Source organism: Cynocephalus volans, chromosome X (genome assembly GCF_027409185.1).
Source record: "Cynocephalus volans isolate mCynVol1 chromosome X, mCynVol1.pri, whole genome shotgun sequence".
Classification (NCBI taxonomy): Eukaryota; Metazoa; Chordata; class Mammalia; order Dermoptera; family Cynocephalidae; genus Cynocephalus; species Cynocephalus volans.
The window spans coordinates 33,993,779-34,004,219 of NC_084478.1; the positions used below are offsets into that span (position 1 = coordinate 33,993,779).

Genomic DNA, 10,441 nt, shown 5'->3' on the forward strand with positions numbered 1-10,441 from the left:
ACTGTGTGTAGTGGAAACAAGGGGCTTTAGAAGTCAGACAAAATTAATTTTAAATCCCAGTTTAATCAGTTAATATTTGATCTTTGGGAAATTACTTAATTCTTGGTTTCCTTACTTATAACACGGGGAATAGTAATTCTTATTTCATGGGTCTGCAGCCTGGTTAAATGAGATAACACATACAGAGCATTCAACACAGTGTCCAACACAGTATGCACCATGAATGGCTGTTCCATTCCCCCACTTGCCCATGGAGAAAAATAAGTGAGACCTCTAGACTGGAACCCAGTATAGAACAATTACCTTATAACTAAAAAATCTGGAGGTACAATAGAATTTATCATTATGTGACTGTGCCTACAGTCAATATTAGGTATACTAGAGATGAAGCACCAATCCTGTGTGTACCAGGAACGGGCTTTCAACATTATTTGGTTGGCAATAGGCTATACACATCATTCATGTTTCTATTAACCTATTATTGTTGTTATTTTTCTTAAATACCAGTTTAAATAACCCTCAGCCACCTTTTACACTGAAGTCAGGTTCAGCGTGCATGAATTACTGAGTGGAAAACAAAAAACACCAAGTCAAAGACTTTGGCAGGAGGGAAGTGATTATATGAAAATGAATCCTGCTCAATAGGCTAGCCCCATGAGGCCCTGCACATTATTACACAGGCGCACACTACCAGGGCTCACTGTTTTATTTTCTAATCACTGTGTTTTCAAGTCTGCCTTCAAGATCATTGAGTGCTAAACTGTCTCTTTATCCCCAAGCAAGGTCAGCTTCCCTAGTCTCCCATACAACGTGGTTCATGCTGGGATAAAGAGGAAGATAGAAATGTTAAAACAATAATGCTATGGTCTGAGGCTAGCAACGGGTAATCAGATCCTAGCAAGGTAGAAGCTGTTACTTGGGAGATTATTGGAAGAAAATAGGCCTAGCTTGCAATGACTTAGTTTGTTCTTACTTTCCTTGCTTTTTCCTTTTCATCCTGCCCCTGGTAATCAGACAAAATAACTCTTTTCCTACATTTATTTCCCTAAGGGCCACTGAGAAGCTTTGTGTGGGCACCAGCTAAAGACGCAAGAGTTTCAGGACTATGGCCCGACCCACTGCTGGACTTTAATCACAAGTATAAGCTTAGATGGATAGCATCAGGTAAGAATGGCCTCTAGCGTTCAATGCCATACTGCCATGCCTCAAAGAAAGCCCAATGTTTCAAACTTTAGTGTTCTGAAATAGATAAATTAGGAGGCTATTGTTCACATAAAGAAAAGATTCGACATAGTTTTCTTTAAACAACGAATAGAACATTCCAAATGTGATGTGGAATACATTCAAGCTTTCTGAGGAAGCATCTGAAGAATAAAGCAGTAGACAGCAGAAGTGGTTTGTACAACATTAATGTAAAATTTCAAAGTGCTTTGTGAATATTTGTTATTCGTTTTTAACCAAAGTGTCTTACCATATGACCATTCAACCTGTTTTTATCCCGATGGATAAAACCAAAAGGAGGTGAGGAGTGGGTTAATCCTGACTTTTGATAGGAGCATCAGGTCAAACAGAGCATATAGGATGGACCATGTTCCATGGCGATAGAAGCTAGAACCACAGTTTAAGAACTAGAAATCATCTATCCAACCCATTGTGGATTATAGAATTGGACTCCAGAGAGGAAAAGCGTTTTGCTTAAGCCCACACAGTAATTCAATGGCAAAACTGAGACTGGAATGAGATTGCAGACTCCAGTAAGTAGAGTCCAAATTTCAGCATCTTTGTCTTGCCAGCCTCCAGCCCTTTTGCTGCGGGCCAATCCAGTTCCCCTTGGCCAGATCTGGATTTGCCTCGATGAGGGTTGGTGTAGAGCCCCAGAGGCCAAAAGCGAGTAGATCCATTTGCTCTCATCGGAACCAACCCAGCCTTTCCACCTCTCACTACACCCAGCCTTAAAGGCCTCCAGAGAAGAAATATCTTGGGGCTGGACCCGGCTTCCCAGGCTATTCCAGAATTACACTTCTACACCTGCCAGAACTAAGCCACCAATACCTTGCCTCCACCTTCACAGATAAAACAGAGGCTATCATATAAGAGAGGACTTCAACTTTCAGTACCCTTCATCTTATAACTTATTCTTACGCAAACCATCCTTGCTAACTTCCTCACCACCATAGTGGGAGATGAGTCTCTTTCCTGCTGAAGTCAATCCTTTCTTTTTTTTTTTTTTTTTTTTTTTTTTTTTTTGCTATTTTTCCGTGACCGGCACTCAGCCAGTGAGTGCACCGGTCATTCCTACATAGGATCCGAACCCGCGGCGGGAGCGTCGCCGCACTCCCAGCGCAGCACTCTACCAAGTGCGCCACGGGCTCGGCCCTGAAGTCAATCCTTTCACTTGTGCACTGAAGCCCAACCCCTCCTGCTTAAGGGACATTCCCTTCATCCATTGTTCCTATCACCTTCAATCTCTCCCTCTCCCATTGGCTCTTTCACATTTATATTTAAGTGCAAGTTGCTACTGTCTTACAAGAATAAGCCAACCAAAAGCTTTGGCTTCTTGAATGGACAGATGGAAGGAAGAATGGAAGGAAAGAAAGATGGAGGGAAGGAAGAATGGAAGGAAAGAAGGAAGAAAGGGGAAAAAACTAGCTTCTCTTAAACCGAAGCTCTGATTTATCCACCTCTGGGTACTATACATTCTATCTGCTTCCCCTCTCGGTCAAGTTTCCACTTCCCTACCAACTACAGACTCCTCAATTTACAGCCATCTAGACTCTGCTCCCATCACTTCACTGAAAAATCACCATTGACCTCTTTCTAAATCCAACGGAGACTTTTCCTTTTTATCTCACTTGCTGCACTTGGTTCTATTGGACATTCTCTCCATGGAACTACTTACTCTGCCCTTGGTCCTCTGATCTCCCAGCTATTTGAGAAATACCTCTCTGTCTTCTTTGCATGATCATTCCTCTATTGGCTCTTTAAATGGTCTTCCTCAGGAATCTATCCTGCAAAGATTCTGGGATAAAGTAGATTAACTTAACCAGATTTCATGTAGAGACAGGCAGATATAAGAAGGATTCTAATAGCTTTAATTACAGCTCTTCCATTTTCCCCCCTTTAAGAATCTGATAGGATGGCTCAGGGTCAGTTACTTTCTAGAATTAGTCTTGTAGTAGGATTATCCTGAGGCACTTTTCCTGGCTAGCCATTTCCATCCACTTCCATCTCAATCCAGAAATTGTGACTCAATTTCACTCTCATCAATTTCATTACCTCAGTTTCACTTCCATCTCCTCTATGCTGATGTCTCCCAGGTCAACATCTCCAGCTCAGAACTCTCTCCTGAGTTCCTTGACTCTGCCCCACTCTCAGACTCTGCTATCAAATTCTGGGACATTTACCTCCTTAATGTCTCTCATATCCATCCAGTTCTCTCCTTCTCCACTGCTCCCCCATAACTGCAAGCTTATTAACTCTCATCGAGATCACTGCAACAGCCTCCTAACTGAAACAGAATAGAATAGCATAAAAAATATGAGTGATTACAGTCAAGATCCTCTTTTCTAGCTAGTATATTTCTAAATAGCTAGAAAAGAGAATCTTGACCATGATCACCACAAAGAAAAGATAATTGTTCAGGGGATGGATATGCTATCTACCCTAAGTGAATCATTGCACAATATATGTATGTATTCAAACAACACACTGTACCCCACAAATATGTACAATTAAATTTTTAAAAAAATAAAAATTAAAAAATTAGAAAAAGAAAATATAAGAGTATAAAATATGAAGTAAAGTGATGTTTGGTTTAGTTATGACTACATATATGCATGTGTGTACTGTGCACCATGAAAAGTATTAATTATTGTGGGTCCTCAAAGCTCATCCTGCACAGGGCCAAACAGGTGTCTGAGCTCTCTCTAAAGCCACATATGGCCACTGAGCACTTGAAATTGGCTAGTCTGAATTGAGATGTGTTGCAAGTGTAATACACACAGTGGATTTCAGACAGTATGAAGAAAAGAATGTAAAATATTTCTAATAATTTTTATATTGTGTGTTGACATGATGATATCGTGGATATACTGTTAAATAAAATACATTATAAAACATCTGTTTTTTAAAAACTTCTTAAACTGTGGCTACTAGAAAATTGTGAATTACATATGTGGTTTACATTGTATTTCTATTAGACACCACTGCTGTACAGACAAGAGTGTGCCACCCACAATGGGGGCTTAAGATCCCCTCAAAAATAGACTGATCTTTTCCATGATCCAAAATATGTTTGGGGATCAGCAAGGGGAATCTTTTCTTTGAATGCAGGGACTTGTCTTAACTTAGGGATTAAATTAACAGATTCCCCCTGCTGGGAAGTACTTCTGCTCAATGGATAAGATACAGCTTTTAAGAAAGTCCAATATATTAAAGTAAAACTTAAAAAAAAGCTCTCTGAAGGGATTTCAGCATCCTGGCATGCTTTCATATACCAAACTATTGCCTTCTATTAAATGTTAATGATCTTTAAGAGCAGGGGCTGTGGGTTCACTTCTTTTATTTCTCTCCTCAGCACCTGGTGCATTGCTTTGTCTGGAAGTTGTTTACCACCTGGCTGACTGTAGATCCCACTGTTAGGGGTTGGTAGGGGACTGAGTTTTCTCTGTTACCTTTTAAAGCCCTGCATCACTGAATACTTTAAATTCCCCTCGCTGCCTGAATGAAGATGTATGTACCCTTTTGATTTCTATATGCTCAAACACCAAAATAAAACAAAGAAACTGCCTATCTTATATTTGATTTAGGTTTATTTTTTCCATAAGGAGTTTAACATTAGGCAAATGGGGGACTGGAGAGGTAGTGAGAGAACAAACTTAAAAGAATGAAAGAAACAAATTCATTGATTCCATCCATGCTCAATACACCTGACTATCATCAATCTGCAAGAAATGGATGTTGCATTTGGACAGAGACCAGCGGGAAGATGTCTAATAATAACCTTGGGCAGATTTCCAGTTGACCACAGTAAATGCCCAAGGAAGCTCATGTTTGTTTATTTTCACCAATACGGCACATTAAGAGTGTCTCACTTTAAAAATGTATGCTGCTCAGAGTGTCTAAATAAATGGTGACACTAATAATGGAAGCCACTGATGTCACTGGAAATCTGGTCATCTTTTTGGGCACTAGCAGATGAGTGTCCTACCTCTCAACTGACATAATGCACCTTCTGCAAGACAGCAGTCTCTTGGCAGTGCCCCACTTTGAAGTAAAGCTCGAAATGAACGCCTGCTAACGTGGCGTATCGAACCAGCCTTTTTTTTTTTATTTCCAAGGCCTTCTCAGTTGATTTGTGGTTCATCCATCTTCATGGAAGTGACTACTGCAGGCTAGAATTACAGCTTCCTTCTGACAGCAGAATGCACCCCTAGAAGAATTTGACCAAGGTCATTGACCAAATCCTCAAGCAAACAGATTTCAGCGTGGCTGAGACTTGTTAGAAATGGTTTATGGAGCACCTGCTGGGTTCAGAGGATTTGCCTAAGTATATCTGAGGACTGGGGAGATATGAGGACACAGTCCTTGCCTACAAGGAGTCCTGATCCCTCAGGAGTTACATTTCCAAGGAGGGCTGTTACATCATATCACCCAGGACCACTCAGCTTCTCTTTTTGACAGTCAAGCTTATGAGTCAGCTCGCATCATATTAAAGCAGGAAAATAATAAAGAACGGAAAACAAGTCAAGGGTCAAGAATAAACATTATAACAATGAAAAGAAGAGTTCTCAGAAACATCTCAAACCAGAGCACCATGGTAAGGTGATAAGGGTAATTAAGATTACTATCCTAAGGTATGGGCTCTATCGTAAAACCTAGGTAATTTTCTGTTATTTCTTTTTAAATTTCTTTATCAGTATTATTTTATTATATTTATTAATATAAAAAATAATATAAAATCTCCTTTCTTATATTTTCTTCCAATGAAGAATAAGGCAGGTAGAAAAACTACATGTATTCCTTTCAGAACAATTTCCATACTGCCATATGCAACAAGATGGATGGACCTAGAGAGAATTATATTAAGTGAAACGAGTCAGGCACAGAAAGAGAAATATCACAGGTTCTGTCTTATTTGTGTGAGCTAAAAATAAATAATTAATACACAAATAAACTGGGGTGGGAGGGAAGAAGACACAACAATTACAATTCCTTGAAGTTGATACAACAAGCAAACAGAAAGGACATTGTTGGGAGGGAGGTGGGTAGGGAGGAGGGAGGGAGGTTTCGGTAATGGGCCACAATAATCAACCACATTGTATATTGACAAAATAAAATAAAATTTAAAAAAAGAAATATGATTTAATCATATTCTCAATATCATTATCAATTTGCTACTTACAGGGATCTAAAAATATAGACTGCTTTAAAGTCCTGTTTATTCAGATATGTTTGCTTCCCCCTTTGTTTCAACAACTGGGAGGAGCCTGCCCGCTGAAGGGGAATTTAAGTGTGGAGTTTCATTCCTAAGCAGGCCCCTCTCAAATCTTTCATGTACTTTCCAAAGTTAGTTAAGCAACTTAGTAGCCACACCCCGTTGATGGCTGTGGCATCAGTGACCCACGTGTGATTTGGGGTGATATGCTTGGGTGCTGTGAGAAACACGAAATTTATATAATTTGAAATATTAAGATATTAGCAACACTAGAAGATCAATAGAAACTACTAAAAACCATAAAAAGAAATGCTTATTCCACATTTTCACTTGCCACCACTGACGATCTTCATCAATGAACTTTGTTATTAAGTAGTTAACATGTGCCTTAAAGTAAAATCATTAGCAAAGGAAAGTTGGGCTATAAAGTGTACATCTAAATTTAGAATATAATCCTACAGTGATCAAAGTTTGCTAATAAGAGAAAAGGCACTTCAAAAAATTTAATATTAGTTTACAAATTGGTTGCAAGCTCCTATTTAACAGAGCCAATTTTCAGAAGCTCATGATAATAATGAACAACAAGGAAAATTTTAGGAAAGGTAGACCTAAGCAATTGCTTCAACAGCTCAACTTTGTTCGTCCCTATCATACCTGCACACATTATGATACACACACACACACACACACACACACACACTTTAAGCCAGATCTGTCAAAAATATGGGAAGGAAACGAATCTCATTTAAGACTGTGTTCTAGGGGAAAGATCTTCCACTTGTCAGGTGTAGAGCTCTGGGTTCAAATCCCAGCCCTGCCACTTCAAAGAAATGTGACCCTTGGGGAATTTGCTTACCCTCTCTGAACCTCTGTTCCTTCATTTCTGAAATGGGTGGAAGGTGAAGGCCTGACATTGCCAGCTTTGCATGGTTCTGGTAAGTTACCACCTGACACAAGTGGTAGAAGAAAGTAACCTGAACTTTCTTCCTTCCCTTGATTTCCTCTGCCCACCTCTCTCAGGCAGAAGCAACCAAGGAGCAGAAGAGCTAAAAGGTGAAAGGAAAGGAAAAGAAGGAGGCACAAGAGACTGCAATGATACACAAACTGGAGCCAGGTGCCTCCATTCTCACCCCTGACCTTTACCTCTGTCAGGAAGGTGTGTGATGCAAATTTGAACAATGAGTTTATTTAAGAAATATATTTTGGGTGATCTTGTAAAACACTTTTAGTGGTCAATTTTTTTTAAGTGCTAAACCATGAGTTGTTTAGTGGCTCAAAGGAGTCCCTTAGTAACACACTTATTGGGATGGTTTGTATCCCATGAGAACATAGACACTACATCGTGTATGTCATTCAGTAGGAAGCTAAAATGCTAGGGTGCAGTTAATATTAAACTACCCCAAGAAAATATATTTAAAAACAAAGAAACATAGTGAACAGAAGCCCACAGGGCTCTAATATAACTTCCTCTGTTTTCATGCTTTTCAGGAAGTTGTTCTAAGCCTGCCTTTAAACCCTTATTAAACCTTATTAAGAAATAACAGCTCCATGATGGTTGGCCTTGGAATCTGTGAGCACTCATTTTGGGAGTTCACAGAAAATGCTACATCAAAAATCCTTAGAAAACCTCTTCCCGGTGTCAAACTCCACAGGCTAGCCAAAATATCACAACTTGGAATCACTAGAGAAACGATAGCTCTAACTAGTGTGTCTCTTGGATTTGGGGGTTCAAAGAGAGGTCTCCCCAAGTTCCACAAGACTTCAGGCCACAGAAAACCCACCACCCATTTGGTGTTTTTGATTCCTTGAGGACACGTGCTAAGGTGGTTGAGAACGAACTTCCACATCTACCTAAGGTATCATAGCCAGTGCAGAGACTAATCAAATTTGAGATACCAGTTACTGGGATGGAAGGAAGCTCTGAGTGACCCGTTTCCACACTTTCATGTTTAAAGGCATGCAGCCCCTTTCTAAATAAATGCAGCTTCTCCAGGTTTCCCCTACCTGAAGAGAAACCCTCACAGCACACTCTGGAAATGTTTCCAATTCATTTTAAGTACACATTATTTCTAAATACATCATTCAGGGACTCATACATTTATTCATTTTTAAATTTTCAAACGAATGGGGAAGTTTCGCTTCCATGTCGTTTTCATTTTTCCAAGATTGGCATTAGGCACAAAAATCAGTTGAGGACTGAATCATTCCTTAGCTAGAATTTAGAACTTAACAAGGGACTCGTCCCAAGCTTTGCAAAGAGAATACCATTTTAAAATTGCACTATAGGATCTTTACCTTCAGACAAGAATACACCTGAAAGGAAAAAAGCCACCCCCTCCTCCCAAAGCACAAAAACACAGCATATCCCAAGCAGCCCGTTTCCTACTCAGCCAATACAATACTGCTTTGTAAGCTGAGAGCAGCGCCCGGTATAGAAGCTAAGTATAAACAGCTGAGAAGGATTAGGCGGCAGCTCCGTTCTCATTTACATGAAAATCCTCTAAGCATCGTTTTCCTCTCTGGCTGCGGGCGCATAAGGAACTCTTTTATGCCATAGCAACGCATACACTTGCATCCTTTGTTTTTACTTACCAGTCGAGGCTGTGGGCATGTGTGCTCTATTTCCTCCATGGTTTCTGAGGGAGGCTCATTGGAAAGGGATTTTGGGATACCTGTTTCTGACTCAGCATCAGTGGTAAGTACTGGCATGGCCAGTAAGTGCTCCCTTCAGCACTACACCTTCTGTGAGTCTCCTCCCAGGCAGAGAATGTTTTCTTTGTCACGTATTTTTCTCTTCCCTACCCATCCCCCTTCTTCTTCCCTTCTTTCTGTCTTCCCCGGGGGAAGTAATGAGGTTGCCCGCCCTCACCCCCCACCCCACCCCCCGTTTCTTTCTCCGGAAAGCCAAGAGGCAAGGCCTCAGTTTATCACTATAACAACCAGACGGCACTGGCGAGGTTGGTGCGGGATACAGTAGCCTCATTTGCATGGAGCGCGCTGGTTGGCTACTGTCATCATAGTACCACTCCGCCGGGGAGCGGCCGGGCCCCATTGGCTGGCCGGCCCTACCCACGGGGCCCGAACTTGCTGCTTTTGTTTTTTTCTGTTTAATTCAGTTACAAAAGGTTTCGGTCCATTCTGGGCATGGGACCCGGGCTGCACTACTCAGATAAGATAAAACTGCTTCCTGAGAAACCCAGGACGCCTCGAGAAAGAACATAGTAGACCTCCACTAAAAAAGGACCTGGCATGAGTGTATGATGTGCTATAGTCAGAATATTTGCCAAATAGGAGTCACCCTGAAGACAAAACCACTTTTGAGCCCATACTCACTGGGCCAATTGCCAGCTGGTCTCCGAGGGCCTCTCTGGGCATTCTCTGTGGTCACCTGAGTGTTCATTCCCTGTACTGCATGCAACAAGACCACTGGAAGATCCCCTGAGGGCTAGAGCCTACCCCTAGGGCTGCCCTAGGAGGGACTTTAAAGGAGGTAGATTGTCTTTGACAGCCTGCCTCCCACCACCGGCTGCCCTCCCCAGTTGCTTCCTCCGACAGCCACTCTTCCTCCTCCCCAACTATTTCGAGTTTTCTCAAGAAAGCCTTGCTGTTTTTGTCCTTCAATACACTGTTCCATGAGCTGATCTATTATTCCTCTGCTCCCATTTTACTAGTCTTGGGCCCCATTTCCTGCTTTCAGCCACATGCTCATGGCAATCAGAGAAACATCCCAGATGGAATGTTAAAGATGATATGCCTTAATGTCTAAATTGTCCAGGAACATAAACATTTTAAGAGGAATATTCTGAAGACACACACTCAAAGAACTTACAAAGGTATTCGTTCTAGTGAAATGTCACACGTTCAATATAAATAAAAATTATGATAATCATTAGGATTTATTAAGCACAGGCACAGTGCTAAGTACTTTACCTAGATCTTGTTTAATCTTCATAAGAACCCAAAGAGGTAGATCCTATTATCATCCCCATTTTACAGGTGAAGAAA

At 40.9% G+C, this 10,441-nt stretch overlaps 1 protein-coding gene across 1 annotated transcript in view; it reads right to left on the reverse strand.

Annotated features, from left to right (window-relative positions):
* Window positions 1-9,145, reverse strand: part of PCYT1B (phosphate cytidylyltransferase 1B, choline) — a 75,765-nt gene extending 66,620 nt beyond the window's left edge. Inside the window, exon 1 of the mRNA XM_063084296.1 lies at window positions 9,029-9,145. Coding sequence (XP_062940366.1) covers window positions 9,029-9,145 — 117 coding nt within the window. The remainder of the gene's footprint in view (window positions 1-9,028) is intronic.
* Window positions 9,146-10,441: the final 1,296 nt, after the last annotated feature.